The sequence below is a fragment of the Zophobas morio genome, unplaced genomic scaffold, assembly GCF_036711695.1.
Source record: "Zophobas morio isolate AGI-343-1 ecotype UQ-CSIRO unplaced genomic scaffold, CSIRO_AGI_Zmor_V1 ptg000017l, whole genome shotgun sequence".
Classification (NCBI taxonomy): Eukaryota; Metazoa; Arthropoda; class Insecta; order Coleoptera; family Tenebrionidae; genus Zophobas; species Zophobas morio.
Window position 1 is genome coordinate 10,392,386 of NW_026972122.1, and position 22,073 is coordinate 10,414,458.

The window sequence follows — 22,073 nt, forward strand, 5'->3', positions numbered from 1 at the left end:
CTAGCATGAGTGCAAGGATTATAAGAATTTAACCAAGATTTATCAACTCATCCCCTCCCTAAAAGAAATCATGTCAATTCAACGTTTTCTCAATTAATTCTCACTTGAATAGTGCACCAAGAAATCCTCATTTGCGTGTAGTTTATGAATCCGTCGCTCTTTTCGAGTTTACGCATTGCGGTTGTTTTAAAAAAATTAAAGTTAGAAGACTCAAGGTCAACAATTAGTCGTGGAAAATTTGTAAGCGACTGCTTAGAAATTTTGTAAGGAATCTAGGATATAAGAATTTAACCCAGATTTATCAACTCATCCCCTCCCTAAAACAGATCATGTCAATTCAACGTCTTCTCAAATAATTCTCACTTGAATAGTGCACCAAGTAATCCTCATTTGCGTGTAGTTTAAGAATCCGTCGCTCTTTTCGAGTTTACGCATTGGGATTAGTTTAAAAAAGTTAAAGTTAGAAGATTCAAGGTCAACAATTAATCGTGGAAAATTTGTAGGCGATTTCTTAGAAATTTTGTAAGGATTCTAGCGTGAATGCTAGAAGTATAAGAATTTAACCAAGATGTTTCAACTCATCCCCTCCCAAAAACAGATCATGTCAATTCAACGTTTTCTCAAATAATTGTCACGTGAAATGTGCACCACGAAATCCTCATTTGCGTGTAGTTTATGAATCCGTCGCTCTTTTCGAGTTTACGCATTGCAGTTGTTTAAAAAAATTAAAGTTTGAAGATTCAAGGTCAACAATTAATCGTGGAAAATTTGTATGCGATTTCTTAGAAATATTGTGAGGACTCTAGACACTAGCATGAATGCAAGGAGTATAAGAAATTACCCAAAATTTCTCAACTTATCGCCTCCCAAAAACAGATCATGTCAATTCAACGTTTTCTCAAATAATTCTCACTTGAAATGTGCACCACGAAGCGCTCAAATGCTCCTTTGTGTGTATTCTAAGAATCCGTCGCTCTTTTCGAGTTGACGCATTGCGGTTGTTTTAAAAAAATTAAAGTTACAAGATTCAAGGTCAAAAATTAATCGTAGAAAATTTGTAAGCCATTTCTTAGAAATATTGTAAGGACTCTAGCATGAATGCAAGGATTATAAGAATTTAACCAAGATTTATAAACTCATCCCCTCTCAAAAACAGATCATGTCAATTCAACGTTTTCTCAAATAATTCTCACTTGAAATGTGCACCACGAAATCCTCCTTTGTGTGCAGTCTAAGAATCCGTCGCTTTTTTCGAGTTGACGCATTGCTGTTGTTTTAAAAAAATTAAAGTTAGAAGATTCAAGGTCAAAAATTAATCGTAGAAAATTTTTAAGCCATTTCTTAGCAATTTTGTAAGGACTCTGGCATGAATGCAAGGATTATAAGAATTTAACCAAGATTTATAAACTCATCCCCTCTCAAAAACAGATCATGGCAATTCAACGTTTTCTTAAATAATTCTCACTTGAAATGTGCACCACGAAATGCTCAAATGCTCCTTTGTGTGTAGTTTAAGAATCCGTCGCTCTTTTCGAGTTGACGCATGGCGGTTGTTTTAAAAAAATTAAAGTTATAAGATTCAAGGTCAACAATTAATTGTGGAAAATTTGTAAGCGATTTCTTAGAAATTTTGTAAGGACTCTAGCATGAATGCAAGGATTATAAGAATTTAACCAAGATTTATAAACTCATCCCCTCTCTAAAACATATCATATCAATTCAACGTTTTCTCAAATAATTCTCACTTGAATAGTGCACCAGGAAATCCTCATTTGCGTGTGGTTTAAGAATCCGTCGCTCTTTTCGAGTTTAAGGATTGCGGCTGTTTTAAAAAAATTAAAGTTGGAAGATTCAAGGTCAACACTTAATCGTGGAAAATTTGTAAGCGATTTCTTAGAAATTTTGTAAGAACTCTAGCATAAATGCAAGGATCATAAAAATTTAACCAAGATTTATCAACTCATCCCCTCCCAAAAACAGATCATGTCAATTCAACGTTTTCTCAAATAATTCTCACTTGAAATGTGCACCACGAACTCCTCATTTGCTTGTAGTTTAAGAATAAACTCTTTTTGAGTTTACGATTTGCGGTTATTTTAAAAAATTATGGTTAGACGAATTCAAGGTCAACAATTAATCGTGGAAAATTTGTAAGCGATTTCTTAGAAATTTTGTAAGAACTCTAGCATGAATGCAAGGATTATAAGAATTTAACCAAGATTTATCAAGTCATCCCCTCCCTAAAAGAAATCATGTCAATTCAACGTTTTCTCAAACAATTCTCACTTGAATAGTGCACCAAGAAATCCTCATTTGCGTGTAGTTTAAGAAGCCGTCGCTCTTTTCGAGCTTACCCATTGCAGTTGTTTTAAAAAAATTAAAATTAGAAGATTCAAGGTCAACAATTAATTGTGGAAAATTTGTAGCGATTTCCTAGAAATTTTGTAAGGACTCTAGCATGAATGCAAGGATTATAAGAATTTAACCGAGATTTATCAACTCATCCCCTCCCTAAAACAGATCATGTCAATTCAACGTTTTCTCAAATAATTCTCACTTGAATAGTGCACCACGAAATCCTCATTTGCGTGAAATTTAAGTAACCGTCGCTCTTTTCGAGTTTACGCACTGCGGTTGTTTTAAAAAAATTAAAGTTAGAAGATTCAAGGTCAACAATTAAACGTGGAAAATTGATTAGCGATTTCTTAGAAATTTTGTAAGGACTCTAGCATGAATGCTAGACGTATAAGAATTTAACCAAGATGTTTCAACTCATCCCCTCCCAAAAACAGATCATGTCAATTCAACGTTTTCTCAAATAATTGTCACGTGAAATGTGCACCACGAAATCCTCATTTGCGTGTAGTTTATGAATCCGTCGCTCTTTTCGAGTTTACGCATTGCGGTTGTTTTAAAAAAATTAAAGTTAGAAGACTCAAGGTCAACAATTATTCGGGGAAAATTTGTAAGCGATTGCTTAGAAATTTTGTAAGGAATCTAGGATTATAAGAATTTAACCAAGATTTATCAACTCATCCCCTCCCTAAAACAGATCATGTCAATTGAACGTCTTCTCAAATAATTCTCACTTGAATAGTGCACCAAGTAATCCTCATTTGCGTGTAGTTTTAGAATCCGTCGCTCTTTTCGAGTTTACTCATTGCGGTTGTTTTAAAAAAATTAAAGTTAGAAGATTCAAGGTCAATAATTAATCGTGGAAAATTTGCAGGCTATTTCTTAGAAATTTTGTAAGGATTCTAGCGTGAATGTTAGAAGTATAAGAATTTAACCAAGATGTTTCAACTCATCCCCTCCCAAAAACAGATCATGCCAATTCAACGTTTTGTCAAATAATTCTCACTTGAATAGTGCACCAACAAATCCTCATTTGCGTGCAGTTTAACAATCCGTCGCTCTTTTCGAGTTTACGCATTGGGGTTATTTTAAAAAAATTAAAGTTAGAAAATTCAAGGTCAACAATAAATCGTGGAAAATTTGTAAGCGATTTCTTAGAAATTTTGTTAGGATTCTAGCATGAATGCAAGGATTATAAGAATTTAACCAAGATTTCTCAACTTATGGCCTACCAAAAACAGATCATGTCAATTCAACGTTTTCTCAAATATTTCTGACTTGAAATGTGCACCACGAAATGCTCAAATGCTCCTTTGTGTGTAGTCTAAGAATCCGTCGCTCTTTTCGAGTTGACGCATTGCGGTTGTTTTAAAAAAAAATTAAAGTTACAAGAATCAAGGTCAAAAATTAATCGTGGAAAATTTGTAAGCCGTTTCTTAGAAATTTTGTAAGGACTCTAGCATGAATGCAAGGATTATAAGAATTTAACCAAGATTTATAAACTCATCCCCTCTCAAAACAGATCATGTCAATTCAACGTTTTCTCAAATAATTCTCACTTGAAATGTGCACCACGAAATGCTCAAATGCTCCTTTGTGTGTAGTTTAAGAATCCGTCGCTCTATTCGAGTTGACGCATGGCGGTTGTTTTAAAAAAATTAAAATTATAAGATTCAAGGTCAACAATTAATTGTGGAAAATTTGTAAGCGATTTCTTAGAAATTTTGTAAGGACTCTAGCATGAATGCAAGGATTATAAGAATTTAACCAAGATTTATAAACTCATCCCCTCTCAAAACAGATCATGTCAATTCAACGTTTTCTCAAATAATTCTCACTTGAAATGTGCACCACGAAATGCTCAAATGCTCCTTTGTGTGTAGTTTAAGAATCCGTCGCTCTATTCGAGTTGACGCATGGCGGTTGTTTTAAAAAAATTAAAATTATAAGATTGAAGGTCAACAATTAATTGTGGAAAATTTGTAAGCGATTTCTTAGAAATTTTGTAAGGACTGTAGCATGAATGCAAGGATTATAAGAATTTAACCAAGATTTATCAACTCATCCCCTCCTAAAAACAGATCATGTCAATTCAACTTTTTCTCAAATAATTATTACTTGAAATGTGCACCACGAAATGCTCAAATGCTCCTTTGTGTGTAGTCCAAGAATCCGTCGCTCTTTTCGAGTTGACGCATTGCGGTTGTTTTAAAAAAATTAAAATTTGAAAATTCAAGGTCAACAATTAATCGTGGAAAATTTGTAAGCTATTTCTTAGAAATTTTATAAGGACTCTAGCATGAATGCAAGGATTATAAGAATTTAACCAATATTTATCAACTAATCCCCTCCCAAAAACAGATCATGTCAATTCAACGTTTTCTCAAATAATTATCACTTGAAATTGCACCACGAAATGCTCAAATGCTCCTTTGTGTGTAGTCTAAGAATCCGTCGCTCTTTTCGAGTTGACGCATTGCGGTTGTTTTAAAAAATTAAAGTTAGAAGATTCAAGGTCAAAAATTAATCGTAGAAAACCGGAAAAATTTATTTATTCATCCCTTTTCAAAAAAATTGCCGACGGCGTCTGTAAATTTTGTTAAGCAAATCTTATTTAAACAGTACCTCGATTAACAATTATAGTTCAAATTATGTTAGCTCCCTTTCTACACGTAGTGCGTCAATAACAGAACTGAATTTCAGTTTTCAAAAATTATCAAAATAACATGCTCTATACAGAACCGACGAACTGAAAGACGATAAATTGTCTGAAGTAAACATTTCTCCAAGTGTGCTGCAGTAGAAATTTTAATGAAAAAAGAAATAAAAAATTTAAAGTAAAGTAATTGCTAGACATGAAACTTTTGTTCAATTCAAGTCTACTAATTTTTTTTAATTAAACTTTGACTTATCACGTAATTATAAATTTCAGCGTTTTTAAACACTGATACATATGTAACGATGCTACAGTTAATTGGAATATTAACATATCTATTTTAAAAAATATAGTTTTAGGTTTTATAGAAAGATCTTTTGTAGGTTAAGCCTCCATGCCAAAATGGCATAGGCGGACTGAGTTTCGAATAAACCAAAATATCAGATAATGCAACAAGGTATTTCTTGTGTGAAGTAAGCGTCGTACTTTGTAAATCAGCTCTTATGACACACTCCTAGAGGATCCCTAAGCGACGTCTTATGACAAAGTCCGATGAGGTATTGAATTTATTTATAAAAAAATTATTTTTTTGCTACATAAGCGGAGGTACATATAGAAACCTCACAACCATGAGACGTAGTCATCTAAAAATGTTGTTAATTAAATCTCACTTGGAATTTGCAGCATATGTTGCTTTGTTCACTATGCACTATTTTTGTAACTTTGCGCATATGGTTGTTCGTGGAAAAAATACAAAAATTTTTATCATTAAATTTTACAATTTCTCTTAGAAAATAATTAATAGCTGATTTCTTTGAAATTTTGGCAAGACACTAACATTGGCTTGAGAATTACAGGACATTGATTAAAATTTATTTACTCATCCCTTTTAAAAAAATTGATGACAGCATCTGTCAATTTTGTTAAGCAAATCTTATGTAAGCAGAACCTCGATAAACAATTATGGTTCAAATTCTGTTAGCTTTCTTTCTACACGTATTGCGTCACCATCTGAATTTCAATCTGCAAAAATTGTTAAAACAAAATGCATTATATTATACCGGCAAACCAAAAAGGAATAAATTGTCTGAGGTAAACATTTCTCTAAGTGTGCTGCAGTAGAACTATTAAAGAAAGAAGAAATAAAAAATACAAAATAAAGTAATTGCTAGATATGAAACTTTTTTTTCAATTGAAGTCTCCATAGTTAAACTTATATATGGTTAATATGTGCAAAGAAGAATAGTAAAATTTACGCACAAGAGTTCTTTTTGATCCTAGGTAGCTTCTTCGTTTTCATAAAACAAAATTAAATTTCCAAATATTATATTTTTGAATATTTGCTACTAATGTTTTTAAATTTAAGTGTGAATTATCACGTAATTATGAATTTCAGCGTTTTTGAACACTGATACATATATAGCGTTGCTAGAGTTAATTGGAATATTGACATATATATTTTAAGAAATATTGTTTTAAGTTATCTAGAAAGATCTTTTGTAAGTTAAGCCTCCATGCCAAAATGGCATAGGCGGACTGGGTTTGAAATAAACTAAAATATCCGATAACCATGCAACAAGGTGTTCCTTGTGTGAGGTAAGCGTTGTATTTTGTAAATCAGCTCTTAAGACTTACTCCTACAGGATCCCTAAGCGACGTCTTATGACGAAGTGCGATGAGGTATTTGATTTATTTTTAAAAATAGTATATTATTAGCCAAGGTTGCAAAGCCAAGCATTCTAGACCGAGCGCAAATTAGAACCCGAGACGCGCAGCGTCGAGGGCTCTGAAGCGCGAGGTCTAGAAGCGGCTTTGTAACCGTGGGTAATGTACTATTTTTTTCACTAGTAGAAACCATAAGACAATAAATTGAAAAAATAAACGTTCAATTTTTTGACGCAACATGATTTTGTTTGGATTTCTAATCAAACTTAATCTAAATCTTCAACACAGAGTAAACCGTTTACACTTGTCGCTGAATTAATCATTTTATCTTCTACCGTCTACAACTACCATGCGTATACTCAAGTAATGTTAGTAGCATACATTTATTCATTTTTTAAGAAATAATCACATCAAGTATTGCGTACATAACCTCAATCTTCTTTTTTAACCCGTGGTCGCAAAAGTTGAATTTGCTACCTCTAAATGAGTCGACATTTGCATGCTTCATGGCTGCTAGTGAAAAAAATTTATTTTTCTGCTACATAAGCGGAGGTACATACAAAAATTTCACAACCAAGAGACGTGATCTTCTAAAACTTATATTATATATGTTTAATATGTACAAAGAAGAATAGTGTTAGGAAACATAGATGGAGCGCGTGTTCGGCGGTAGTCTGCGCGACTGCGCCAGCGATGACGTAGCCATGATGAAGTCGAACGTCACACTAATGGCTGGTCGGTTGTCCGCGCGCGTGTGTCCAAGTTCACCGTAATCTATATTTACTTGTGTTTGTATAATAAATGTGTTAACTGTTGTTCGTGTTTTCGTTCCACGTGCCTCATATAACTAACAGGTTATGGGCCCAGAGAAACCACGTGAGCGAATTAAAAAACGAAACGGTGAACCGGAAGCTGTGCGCGTCGGCCATTGAGGACTAACACGTGGTGTTAAGTCGAACATTCGAATTTCATGTGCCGTGTTAACGTAGCGCGAGTACTTGCGGGTTCTTTTCTCTATTCTCGAAATTATCTGGGCGGTGAATAAACAAAATGGCATCAGGTGCGGTCAGAATTGAAGCTTTGGGGAAGGACAACTTCGACACGTGGAAGTTGCAGATGGAAGCTGTACTGATTAAAGGAGACGCCTGGAATTACGTCAATGGGCAGACGCCGAAGCCGAAGTTATTGGCGGATAGTTCGAATGTTGCAGCCGTCACAGACTGGGAGAAGAACGATGCTAAGGCAAGGTCAGACATTATTTTATCTATTAGTCCGCCGGAGTTAAAGCAGATAAAAAACTGCGGTACATCTAGGGAGATTTGGTTAAGACTGGAGGACATATATCAATCCAAGGGACCAGCCAGGAAAGCCACCCTCTTGAAAAATTTAATTTTGTGTAAGATGCCTGAAAACGGCGACGTGCGCGAGCATTTGCGCGAATTTTGTGATACAGTGGACAAGCATGGCGATATGGAGATCACAATAAATCCCAATCTTTTAGCAATTCTATTGTTATACAGCTTGCCCGCGAATTTCGAAATGTTCCGATGCGCGATTGAATCGCGGGATGAACTCCCCACCCCCGAGATTCTGCGTATTAAAATTATAGAAGAGAGTGACGCGCGCAAGAACAGCATGCGCGGCACCAATGGTCGACAGAACTCCTCTGACGCAATGATGGCCAAAAACCAGAGACGGCGAAACAAGGACAGGGTAGATGGGGGCAGCACGAATGGCGCAAAACAGAGAGACTAGAAAGAGATTCGCTGCTTTAAGTGTAAGAAGAAGGGTCATAAAGCGGCGGAATGTTGGAGCCACAACAAAAATGACAGGACGAAATTCGCAAATATCTGTCTAAATGCTTCGAAGGACAAGTTAACCTTTCCTCCCGCCGACCCTAGATGGTGCCTGGACAGTGGCGCGACGGCGCACTTGTGTTGTGACGCGCGAAGTTTCGAAAAACTTAACGAACGTAATTGCGGAACTTTAAATCTCGCCAACAACTCTACAACGGACATTTCTGGCGAAGGACTAGTGCGGTTCAAATCAAATGTGCGCGGCAAAGAGACTGTGGTGACACTTGACGAGACATTATTCGTGCCTGATCTACGGACGAATCTTCTTTCGGTGAGCAGAATCGCGGATCGGGGCTTCAGCGTGAATTTTCGGAAAAACGAGGCAACAATTGCGGACTCAAAAGGTAAAATACACCTTGTTGCCAAAAGGGTCGGGGATTTATTCTTTGTAAGCGAGGACGAGCACGATGCTCGCGTAGCATTCTCGAAACCGATCGACAGCGATGACGTCATATCGCTTGAGCTGTTGCATAAGCGATCGGGACACGCGAACGCGAAGGATTTGTTGAGTGCCGTTTCGCAAAATGTCGTACGCGGAGTTCGCTTAAAACCTAACAGTGGCAACTTCGAATGCGTGACATTTCTTCAGGGGAAGATGATAAGGACCCCGTTTCCCAAAAAATCGAATCGGAACACAGAGGTGTTGGATATGGTACACACTGATATTTGCGGGCCCATGCGAACCGAATCTCTAGGCAAGGCCAGATACTTTATCGAGTTCATCAATGAAAAGTCGAGATGGACAGAAGTTCGCTTCCTAAGATACAAAAGCGACGCACTTCAAGCGACTAAGGATTTCATCACGCTGATGGAAAATCAAAAGGGCAGGACAGTTAAGTGCCTTCAGTCCGATAACGGAGGCGAATATACGGGAGGCGAATTCGATGCTTACCTGAAGTCCAAAGGCATCACCAGAAGGTTGACCGTTCCTTACAACACGGAACAGAATGGAGTCGCGGAGAGGAAGAACCGGACACTGTTGGAAACGGCAAGATGTCTTCTCTTGGATGCCAGGTTGCCTGACTCATTCTGGGCAGAGGCGGTTAACACCGCGAACTATGTTAGAAACAGGCTGCCGACGAAAAATCTAGATGACAAAACCCCATTCGAAGTGTGGACCGGTAAGGTGCCGAACATCTCGAACTTTAGGGTATTTGGGTCAAAAGTCTATTACCTGAATCGCGAACCGGATAACAGAAAATTTTCTCCCCGAGGAGAAGAGGGGATTTTTCTCGGATAGGACGACTCTCACAAGGGGTATCGCATTTGGTCTCTTAAGAAACACAAAGTCATCATCAGCAGAGACTTGAAGTTTTTAGAAGATTCTTCGAACGAACCCCGCGAAACTGAAGTCGATAGATGTTGCGAGGAAGTGAACTACACGAAGAAATTTGTCGACATCAGATTTCCTGCTCGCGAGGAGCGAGAGATTCCTGAAGAAGTCGACGAGAATTTAGGCGCAGATCCCACACTAGAAAGCCCACCTCCATTAATGCGGAAATCGAGGAAGTGACGCGAGATGGACCGATCCCGATCGACGACGACGGCGACGAACCACCTCAGGTGCAGCCCCAGACACAACGAGGACCTGGTCGCCCTAAGATCGTCAGAACTAGAGAGAGGGGACGACCCAGGAGGGAATTCAATCAAGTGCCGAGGCCCGAATCGAATGTCATCGAATTGAACGAAGTCGGGTTACTTTCTGAAATTTCGATGAAGGAAGTTTTGAACGGTGCAGACGCGGATGAATGGCGCGACGCCATCGTGTCTGAAATGGCATCCGTTCTGATAAATGATACCTGGGTGGTCGTCGTCGTCCCCGAGGACAGGAAACCATCGGCAGTCGACTCGTCCTACGAAATAAGTTGAAATCAGATGGGACACTCGAGAGAAGAAAAGCTCGCCTGGTAGCACAGGGCTTTAGCCAACGCCCTGGTGTCCACTTTACCCAAACATTTGCCCCGGTTGCCCGTTTCTCATCAATCAGGGTCATGGCCTCCTTAGCGGCTCGTTACGGAATGCGTATCAGGCAATTCGACGTTGCTACTGCGTACCTAAATGGTGAACTTGAGGAGGCGGTGTACATGGAGGTGCCCAAGAATTTCGAAGGCATATTAGCTGACATCCTGGAGTCCGATTGCGATAGTGCGATTAAACAAAAGGCCGACAAGATGCTAAAGACATACCGTAAGGGGAACAAGGTCTGTCTCCTGAAGAAGGCCTTATACGGATTACGTCAAGCAGGAAGAAGTTGGAACCGCAGATTGGACGAGGTGTTGCGAAATTTGGGCGCACGACCGACAGTTTCAGATCCCTGTTGTATCATATCGGTAAAGAGGAAGATTTAGTCGTGATTGGGGTGTACGTGGACGACATCTTAATCGCATCAAAACACCAACGCACGATTGGCGACATAAATAGAGCTCTCACAAAAGAGTTCGACATCGTGGACTTAGGCGACGCCAAATATTGCCTGGGAGTCGAATTCGAGCAGAGAGGAAGTTGGGTGGTAATAACTTAGAAATGCCACCTTGAGAACATCCTGAACAGGTTTGGCATGTCCGAATGTACGCCTGTTGCCACACCCGTCGACATAGGCTCAAAGCTTTTTAAGAAAGACAATCAAAGCGAAGAAGATCTCAAGCTTCCATACCGAGAATTGGTGGGTGCACTGACCTATTTATCAACAACAACCAGACCGGACATTGCTTTTGCGGTAAGCAGATTGGGTCAGTTCAATAACTGTTTTCGGGAGGAACACTGGAAAGCTGCGAAAAGAGTTCTCCGCTACCTGAAGGGGACCTCCAAATTGGGACTGACTTTCGGATCGAAACTGAGTCCGTTAACAGGATTGGTGGATGCAGATTGGTGTAACTGTCCCGACGATAGAAGATCTTTCACTGGATATGTGTTTCTTCTGAATAGTAGCCCGGTCTCGTGGGATGCCAAGAAACAGAGGACTGTGGCTCTCTCTTCGATGGAGGCCGAGTACATGCCTCTATCCGAGTGCGTGAAAGAAGCAATGCACCTAAAGCGACTTTTGCAAGAGCTAGCGTTCGGGACTCTTTCTGACGTTACTGTTCGTTGCGACAATAAAAGTGCGCTGAAACTAGCGGAAAACACGGTTTTCCACGCGCGTAGTAAACATATTGACATCCGTCATCACTTTCTGCGCGAGACCCTAAGTTGAAGTTGGACTACGTGTGTACTGAAGAACAAGTGGCGGATTTCCTGACCAAAGGACTGCCGAGAGCGAAACATGTCGAGTGCGTGCGGGCTAGCGGTTTGAGTGTTCTAGGCTAGAGGACTAAAGTGCGGTTACTCGCGACCCTTGAACACGAGGGGAAGAGTTAGGAAACATAGATGGAGCGCGTGTTCGGCGGTAGTCTGCGCGACTGCGCCAGCGATGACCTAGCCATGACGAAGACGAACGTCACACTAATGGCTGGTCGGTTATCCGCGCGCGTGTGTCCAAGTTCACCGTAATGTATATTTACTTGTGTTTGTATAATAAATGTGTTAACTCTTGTTCGTGTTTTTGTTCCACGCGCCTCATATAACTAACAAATAGTAAAATTTACGCATGGGAGTTCCTTTAATCCTAGGAAACAAAATTAAATTTCAAAACTTTATATTTTTGAAAACTTGTTACTAATTTTTTTAAATTTAACTTTAAATTATCAATATCATGTAATTATAAATTTCCGCGTTTTTAAACACTGATACATATGTAACGATGCTACCGTCAATTGGATATATTAACCTATATATTTAAGAAATATTGTTTTATGTTATCTAGAAAGATCTTTTGTCAGTTAAGCCTCAATGCCAAAATGGCATAGGCGGACTGGGTTTCAAATAAACTAAAATATTAGATAACAATGCAACAAGGTGTTGCTCGTGTGAGGTAGGCATCGTGGTTTGTAAATCAGCTCTTAAGACATACTCCTACAGGATCTCTAAGCGACGTCTTATGACGAAGTGCGATGAGGTGTTTGATTTATTTATAAAAAATATATTTTTCTGTTACATAAGCTGAGGTGCATACAGTATTCTCACAACCATGAGCCGTAGTCATCTTAAAATGTTGTTAAGTAAATCCCACTTGTAATTTGCAGCATGATATGCTGCCTTGCCTATGGTTTTATAATGCACTAGTTTTGTAACTTTACGCATATGGGTTTTCCTTGAAAAAAAAAAAAAATCTATCATTAAGTTTTACAATTTATCTAAGAAAATAATTATTAATAACGGATTTCTTTGAAATTTTTGGAAGACACTAACATTGGCTTGGGGATTGCAGGACATTAATGGACCTATCTACTGAATAGTCGTAAACACGAACAGACCGAGGATTACTGCATGTTAGTAAGAGACAGAGGTTTGCGTATAACATCTTTACCGCAATTTTTAAAACAGCGAATCAACATCGTGCAATTTAAAACGCTTGGTGGCGATCGGCATCCTCGAGAGGCAACTGAGTCATATCGGTTTGTCTTGCATTTCTTTGACATAATGAACGTAAACAAACAACTACAGCACACCTACATGATCTGCCACGTTATATCCGAGAACGCTGCCTGTCTCGTTCATTGTCAGACTTTTGAATTACGCGGTAACTTTACACATGGTGACTGCGCATGCTATATTAGGGTGTATCTTTTACGACTATTCAGTAGATAGATCTAGTGTCTCTAGATTTCTAAAATAATTCTAAAATCTAGGGACACTAGATAGATCCATTGAAACGACGGCATCTGTAGATTTTGTTCAGTAAATCTTACGTTAGCAAGACCTCGATAAGCAATGAAGGTTCAAATTGTGTTAGCTCTCTTTCAACACGTTTTACATAGGCGTACTGGCTTTGAAATAAACGAAAGTATGGGGCAACAATGTAAAAAAGTATTGCTTGTGGAAGTAAGCCTCGTACTTTGTAAATCAGTTCTTAAGACATACTCCTACAGGATCGCTTAGCGATGTCTTATGACGAAGTGGGATGAGGTGTTTGACTTATATAAACATTTTTTTTTCTTCGACATTAGCGAAAATACATAAGAACATAAGGTAATCTCACAACCATGAGAGTTTTTTTTTTCTAAAATCGACGTGGTAAGATGATTTCCTTTGAATCGTATAAAAATTAATTTAATGCGCCATCTGAAAGTTATTGGACAAACTACACCACGTTGTTTTTAATAAGATTTTATTTAGTACAGATTCAAACCAAGAAAATTCGAGCTCTTGGCTAAAATTATCGACTTTTTACTAATTTCAAACATGACCCATAAGTACAAAATCCCGCGTAATAATATCGACGTTGTATGCCACGATTTCTTATGAAATCGCGACGTGCTATGGCTGTTTTCATCATTATTATTATTATGAGTAATCCCTCAACAGGCTGAGAGCCCAATTATTGAGGAATAAAAACTAGAAAATAAAGGCAAAAACAACTAAGTAAACATATAGACACTGAAAAACTGCTTAATTTTTGCTGGCGAAGTATTAAATATATCAATTTCAGATTCCACCTCTCTATAGTTTTGAAGCATTTGATAAACCGGAGACAATTTTTCAATATGTTTGTTTTTGGGACAGGCATATGCAACAAAGAATATGATCTTAAACCAGGCTTTAACACACGCAGCTTTAGGATCTTAAGAAGATCTTCACATTTGATATGATAATTTAAAATATTATGTAACATTAAGATAGAAGCTGCTTTTCGCCTACAGACCAAACTCTGATATTCCTCTTGTAGGGTCAGCACCATCACAGATGTAAGATAAGAATTTTAGGAATCGACGCTGCGTTTTTTCTAACAGAGAAATAGGTTTGATAAAAAGGGCTCCATACCACCGACGCATACTCCAAGACGGATCTGACGTATGATACAAAGAGAAGCCTTAGAACATCAAGGTCATTAAATTCCGCCGCGTTGCGAACAACAAACCCTAATGATTTATGCGCCGAGGTGGAGATAACCTCATAGTGTTAATGGAAACTTAATTTAGCATCATATGTGACACCCAAGTCACATACTTACATAATCAGGACGGTTCCGGACTCTTTGATCCAAGACGTAGTTGTGTACAACATTTGACAGTTTAATCGAATATGACTTGACGAGGCATTTATCAGCGTTTAATAGCAAATTTTTTTTTTCGACCATAGCAACACACGATTCAAGTTGTCTTGAAGACGAATAAAATCTAAAGATGACTGTACGCGAAAAAAGATTTTCAAATCTTCTGCATAAAGCAAGGAAGGAACATACATACGTTATAAACAACAATAGTCCTAAGACCGAGCTCTGCGGTACACCAGATGTCTGTGGAAACTGACGTGAGGAGCAAGTGTTACAAAATACATACTGATATCTGTTGCTTAGATAAGATTTAAAGACACTTAGCAAACCGTCGAAAATACGATCAAAAGCAATCCACTTGTTGAAGATGTTTGTCAAACATTCCAGAGATATATTGCGTCTTGATCATCAAATTCGTGACAGTCGACCTTCCTTTAATGAAACCATGCTGCATCGGTTACAAAACCTGCGAAACATGGGAAAAGATGCTAGCATGCATTACAAATTCAAATACTTTAGCAAAGTTGTTGATCAAAGCAATTGGCCTATATTCACTGATTTCCGCAGTGCTTCCTTTTTTATGAATAGGCAAAATCCTAGATAACTTCCATTTGTCAGGAAATTTTGAATTACCCAAAATCAAGTTGAATATAACTGTTAGTGGAGGAGCAAAAATTATGCCACAATTTTTCACAAAGAATGACGGAACCTCATCGGGCCCAGCGGTTAACGTCGGCTTTAATTTCTTGATGGCTGTAAGCACTTCAGACTCGTTAGTTTTTCTAACATCTAATATATTTTGATTTAACGCACTCACAAGATCACTATCAACGGACGTATTTGATGAGGTGCTACTAACAGAATGAAAAGACCTGGCAAAAAAATGCGCAAACGCGTCAGCAATGTCTTGAGAGTTGGAAAGTTCGTTATCATTGTAAAATATATTAGCTGGAATACATGCATGATTCGATTTAGTTTTAATAAACGTCCAAAACTTTTTTGGATCTCTCTTAATATCAGAAGTGATATTTTGTAAATATTCTTTGTAAGAAGTCCGAATCAAGAGTTTTACAGTAGCGCGTATGCTTTTTTAGGTATTATAGGATTCCATTGTTTTATTTCGTTTGTATTTTTGCCACGCTTTCTCCTTCATTTTTAAGTTAGAAATAATTTGTCCATTATACCAAGGATGATAAGCTCTTGAAGGTTTTCTTTTAATAGGTACAAATAAAGAAAACAAGGGTTCTAATTTTTAATATAAGTTATCCACAACCTTGTTTACATCATCACACGCGTCAAGAAAAGAGAAGTCAGTATTCAACATAGACTCATACAATGATGAAAGATCAGTCTTCCTGAAATTACGGGTCCACCACAAATGCCAGAAGGGTTGTCAACGTTTCTAGTTTTTAAGGAGGAAAAATCGACACACAACGCTGGATGATATGAATCCTCAGTGCTTAAAAGTGCAACAATTGTTATCTTCGGCGAATGGACCATTTTTTGTCGATGTTTCATAACTCCTAGAGTACAAACAATAGGCCCCCGTTTCCGACTGTCTCTTGTCTGTCATCTATCATCTCTTTGTCGATCTATCTGTCTGTCTGTGTTCATTTTTATTTATTTATTTATATATTTATTTGTTTATTTATTATTTAATCTTATAGGTATACAATAATAATAATAGCGTCAGATGTCGGACATCTATATTTATGTATTTTGTAGTTTATCTTGTTCTTGCTATCTATTTGTGTCTGGGTGCAGTTCATGCGATCTGACTTCTTTGTTGTTTTTCTTTAGCACCTTTGTCCATACAATCCTGTCTTCTGCTGTTCTTCGGACTTCTATCCATCTTATTTGCTGTTTTTTTGCTGCGTTGGGGACTAGTTCTACCCAGTTTTTCCTTGGGAGACGTCTTTTATTTTTTCCCCCAAACATTTTTTGTCGTTTTCTCGTCTCCCATTCTATGTGGCCTAACCAAATCAGTTGCCTTTCTTCAATAATTATATCTATTGACTTGACGTTTTGTTGACCTGAGATTGTCATATCACTTATTCTGTCTCTACTTGTTTTGTTGTCGATTCCTCTCAGAAATCTAATTTCCATGGCTTCAATTTTGTTTTTATGCTTGTATGTTATTATCCACGACTGGCTACCGTAGGTCAATAATGGCCTGACAACTTATATCCTTTGCTACTTCCTTTTTCAAAAGAATGTGGATCTTGGTATGTTATATTAGCTTTCTCTACCCTCTTCGTTTATAAAGCCTTTCTCATCTTCCCACGTAATTGAAACGTTTCACTTGTTTCAGTGTTTTCCCTGTGTTTTTTTCTTCGTCTGTTACTACCACTGGATATATCTTCTCCAAATTTATTTCCGTATTTATTTTCTTCAGTTCTTCCTGCTATATTGTTACATTTTTTTGTTGTGTTTCTTCTGTGTCGACACATATCACTTCCTGGAGTTTCATTATCTAAATTCCTATCTCCATAATTCTACATTTTCAGTTGCATTTCTTAATAACGATGACGTCGTCTACGACTACAGAAAACCGCAATGGACTTAGAACACATTCTCATTACAGACCAATCTTTGTCGTGAATTCTGTGTGCGTTCTTACCTTGTTTTTGTTATTTCTGTCGAAGGTTTCAATCATGTCTTTCTCTATTCCTCTTCACTTTTTCTCTCATACTGGTTAGGGTTATGCCTCCATAATTTGGACAGTGCTTGGAATCTTCTGTTTGATATAATGGTAATATAATTCCTACGTTCCTTTTCTATTGTCCCAATGAACCCTAGCATTTCTGAACTGATTTCATCCTGTCTTTGCGCTCTGCCAAAAAGCTTCAGTTTGTTGACAGCTCTGTTTATTTCTTCATCTGTTATTGGTGGTATCTTTGTTTTTTCGGTTATTGTTTTATCTTATTCTACTTCTTCTTGTGTGGGTTGTCCTAGTTCCTCAAGGTATTGTTTTATCTCTTCATTATATCGTTCACATTCGTAAGTTTTTTTTTACTATGATATCGTTGGTAATTTGAGAAATAGCCACGGTTATGCTTTTCAGATTTTTATTAGATCCTTACCGTTTGAGGGCTCGAGGTAGAAGAAAGAAAGATGTTTGAATTTGTCGATAGGTAAGCTCGGTTTTGGAGAGGTGGAAGCAGGTAAACAAAAAGAGTTTAGCAATTCTAGAAATTGGGAGAGAAACGAGACGAAAGATAGGACGTATTTACATTTCTACAGAAATTTACATAAATTTTAAAGTGTTTTGGGGGGAACGGTTGTTCCTACAGTACCCCTTGTTAGTGTTTTGCACGAAAAACCGCTTTACAGGCGCTCAGTGAAGCGTAGCTGTCTTCCTGACCTAGTGGTCCTCGCTGTTGTGGAAGCTTGGGCACCTCGTCGTCGGCGCGCGGTTGATCTGCAAAGGGCGCTGGTTCGTCTGTTGTGGGAGTCGTCCTCGTAGTGTTGTGGCCATACCGTGACGTGAGCGTGTCGCCATTGAGTACATACGCGGATTTGAACCGGTCTATGGAAACGGTGACATCTCGACCTTTTATGTTGACGACGAACGTTTTTGCCGATCGCCTTACGGCTCTGTACAGACAGTCGTATGGCTGCTGAAGCGGCTGCTTGGGACCGTCGTGGCGTATAAAAACTTCCTCGGAGGTGGCGAAATCTTTGAAAACGAAGGTCCTCTTTGTTCCATGTCGCGTTCCATCACAGGGTTTCAAGTTACGCAAGTGTTGACGTAACCCTTTGACGAAGCTTGCGGTACTGTTGTCTGCCCTGCTTTCGTTGCGTGGGATACCCAGGAATTCAAAGGGCAGGCGGAGAGATTTGCCATATACGGTGGATAGGGGTTCCGTCTAGCGATTATTCTGGTGGCTGATGCTTTTAGCTGTCGGTGTAGGCGTTCAATCATTCTGTTGGCTGAGTGATGGTAGGCTGTCGTTCTCAAATGAGTGGTTCCCAATAAACAATTTAATTGTTTAAATAGATACGACTCGAATTGTCTACCTTGATCGGTGGTTACTCGTAGCGGGGTGCCGAATCGTGCGATCCATGTACCGTAGAAAGCTTGTGCCACGGCTGCTGCTTCTTGATCGCTAATTGGTACGGCTTCTGGACAGCGGGTGTGCCGATCTACCGTGGTAAGGCAGTAACGACAACCCTCTGAGAGCGGCATAATTACTATATCCAAAGTGTACGTGCTCAGACCGGGCTGATGGTGGCGAGAACGTACCAACAGGCTAAGAGACGTGGTGTGAAATCTTCGGACGCTTGCACTCTACGCAGTTGCGGGCCCACTCTCGATAATCTGCTTTGACTGATGACCAGACGTAACGTTGCGACACCAGTTTTATGGTGGCTTTAATGCCTGGATAGGATAGACGGTGCAAAGTACCAATACATTGCAGCCTAGGATTCGTACCAGTTGGAGCTGAAGGCCTGTACTCCCTGTCCGAAATCTTTCTAGTTCCTCAGCCTGCTGTTGTGCTGCTACCAGAGCCTGTACATCAATCGAGGTCTCCAGGGCCTCGATGAGGGAAAGAGGGTCTGTGAAAACATTTTCAGTCCCTGCAATGTCAAGTGAATTGACTGATGAAGCCCAGGTGTCGTATTTTGCGGGTCGAGGACTCGGTGTTCTTCTTCTGAAAGGCATACATGATCGGCTTGTGGTCTATATAGATGGTGAAAGATTGCGCCTCTACCATATGCCTAAAACGTTTGACCGCGAGATAAACGGCTAGTAATTTTCGGTCATAAGCCCCGTAGTTTGACTCGGTGGGACTCAGTTTCTTGGAGAAGAAGTCCAACGGTTTCCAGTGGCCATTGGTCCTCTGTTGGAGGAGTGCTTCGGCGAGGCTCTCCTTGCACGCCTCGAATGTCGCCACCGTTGCTGGTGTCCAGTTGCCCTGGAGGAGGTTGTTCAAAGGTGCTTGAGTCTCTGCCGCCCTAGATAGGAATCTTCTAAAAAAATTCAACATACCCTAGAACTGACGTAACGTTTGTACCGTGTTTGGCTGCGGGAAGCGGGCGTGTACCTGCGCTGGAAATTAGATCTCGGCCCGACCGAAGACGCATTTCATGAGATTGATAACGACGCCGGACTCTTTCAAACGCTGAAACACAGTTGCCAAGTACTGGAGGTGTTCTTCAGGTGATGCGGATGCGACAAGGATGTCGTCGATGTGTGAATAGCAGAAATCGAGACCCTGCAGCACCTCGTCCATGAATCGCTGGAAAGTCTGCGCTGCGTTCCGTAGGCCGAACGTCATGAATTGGAATCCATGCAAGCCGACTAGGGTGGTAATGGCAGTATTCGGAACGTCTTCCTCCGCGAGCGGGATCTGGTTGAATGCGCGAACCATATCGATTGTTGAAAATATGATTTTGTTGAAAATATGATTTTGCCGTGTAGGGATTGCGCAAAATCTTGGATGTGCCTCACCAGGTACATGTCGGGGCAGGTTCTTGCGTTGAGAGCACGGTAATCCCCGCATCGCCTCCATTCGTCGTCCTTCTTGGGCACCATATGAAGCGGTGAAGACCATGAACTTTGAGAAGGACGGGCGATTCCTAGCTGAACCATGACGTCGAATCCTTTTCTTCATGCCTGGAGTCCGTCGGGCGCAAATCTTGGGAAACGTTGCGCAATGGGAGGTCCCGGCGTGGTTACGATGTGGTGGCGGGCGGAGTATTTCACCGCCTTAGGTGTGTCGTTTGCCCTCGGTGTTTCCCGCCGGTATGGAACTGTACCTACACGGCTTGTCGCATCTTCTTGACTTGTCGCCGAAACGCCAGTGATACCATATACCGCTGTTGCCCTTCACTCGTTGATGGGGTTGCGATCGCGAACGCGACGATGTCCCTGTCCGCGAGTCTGATCAGAACAATCCGATTGAAGTATTTGATCATTTAAGGTTATTGAAGGATGGTTTTCCAAAATTCCATTGACTATTTGAGAAGAGCACATATTTAAGAACCAACTTATGTAAATATTTTGTCTGGTCCTGGGGATTTCCAGTTTTGTGCTCTATTGATGGCATTCATCAGTTCCTCAAGTGTTATTTGATTATTGTCATCTTATCGAAATTTGTTTTTTTTATTGAAAAAATAGGTTTACTTGAAACGTACGAATGCTTGTTTGCGTTTAAGTTTACTTGACTATACACATATCTTTATTTTAAACTAAAAGGGTTATCATAAAAAATTGCAAAATTAAATTTGTGGTGGCTCAGTGGTTTATTAATAATAAGAATAATACAAGTCAAATGTAAATGTATGGGTTCTCGAAGGGGTGGAAATCTGGGCGGGGATGGTGGCGGCTCTTGGGGCTCGGGGCGTCGTAGGGGATGACGTCGGCGGCGTATATGACAGAGGGGACAGTGCAACCCTGATGACAGGGGACCTGATGAAGACGTCGGCGATGCGACACAGGGGACCTAGACAGTACGACCCTGATGAAGACGTCGGCGATGCGGCACAGGGGACCTAGACAGTGCAGCCCTGTTGATAACAAGGAGTCGACGTGGTGCAGGGGACCGAAAATTGTGCAGCCCTGTGATGCAGATCTCGAAGCGGTGCAGGGGACCGAAAACGGTGCAGCCCTGGTGATACCCAGAAGTCAACGTAGTGCAGGCGACCGAAAACGGTGCAGCCCTGGTGATAACCAGGAGGGAACTTAGACAGTGCAGCCCTTAAGATGGCGATGGTAGACAGTGAAGTGCGCTTCCATCTGCCTGAAAATTGGCCGCGGTGGCCCTTATATAGGCAGGTTTGAGATGCGTGGGGGTGCCTGCGTGTTGACGCACCGATAGGGCGAGGGTGGCGAAGGTGGGGTGCATGTTCCAGTGGGGGTGAGCGTGATGGGGTTGGTACTGGCGCTGCCGAGGACAGCGCCCTCGAGAGGGTACTAGCAGAGCGCTTTGGAATCTCCGCTACAAATTTTATAACTATAATTTTTCTAAAAAGCTGAATATGTTATACTGTACTTCAGGGGTGAGGAAAGTTCCGTCTAAATAGCTTTAGACCATTTTTTTTATTTTTATCATTGTTAAATGCACTTAACCCTTATAATTTTAAATATGTGTACACGAGTTGTCTTCAGTCAGCAAAAAAGTTTGGATTTTAAATTTTACAAAAAACTTTTTTTTTCAAAATTGTGAAATAACGATAATTTTGACAAAATATGTGTCCATGTCCTCCACAAATTTAATGACGTAATTCTAAAAATCTTACTAAATCTTTTAGAGTTACATATTAAAAAAATAATATATGTGAAGATGTATGGAACGATGTAAGTGTTCCTTTAGTAAAATTGTTATGTTTACATTTAGAAGCGAAATTCAGAAGCTAGTGAAAACGAAGCAAGAAAGTTTTCATGAAACAATAAAGGAGATGGCACATAAATCTAACGGTGTTGTGATGCGTCATATAAATACGTATA

At 39.6% G+C, this 22,073-nt stretch overlaps 3 protein-coding genes across 3 annotated transcripts; 1 reads left to right on the forward strand and 2 right to left on the reverse strand.

Moving 5' to 3' along the window:
- Positions 1 to 11,089: 11,089 nt before the first annotated feature.
- On the forward strand, positions 11,090 to 11,835 carry LOC135129918 (uncharacterized). The gene is made up of 2 exons (XM_064057185.1): positions 11,090 to 11,669; positions 11,711 to 11,835. The coding sequence occupies exons 1-2, from the start codon at positions 11,090 to 11,092 to the stop codon at positions 11,833 to 11,835; spliced, it is 705 nt and encodes a 234-aa protein (XP_063913255.1).
- Positions 11,836 to 14,963: 3,128 nt separating this feature from the next.
- Positions 14,964 to 16,472, reverse strand: LOC135129919 (uncharacterized). The gene is made up of 3 exons (XM_064057186.1): positions 16,400 to 16,472; positions 15,135 to 15,661; positions 14,964 to 15,068 (listed from the first exon to the last, which is right to left on the reverse strand). The coding sequence occupies exons 1-3, from the start codon at positions 16,470 to 16,472 to the stop codon at positions 14,964 to 14,966; spliced, it is 705 nt and encodes a 234-aa protein (XP_063913256.1).
- Positions 16,473 to 17,284: 812 nt separating this feature from the next.
- LOC135129920 (uncharacterized) lies at positions 17,285 to 19,611 on the reverse strand. Its single transcript, XM_064057188.1, has 5 exons — positions 19,224 to 19,611; positions 19,029 to 19,180; positions 18,360 to 18,911; positions 17,944 to 18,318; positions 17,285 to 17,515 (listed from the first exon to the last, which is right to left on the reverse strand). The coding sequence occupies exons 1-5, from the start codon at positions 19,609 to 19,611 to the stop codon at positions 17,285 to 17,287; spliced, it is 1,698 nt and encodes a 565-aa protein (XP_063913258.1).
- Positions 19,612 to 22,073: the final 2,462 nt, after the last annotated feature.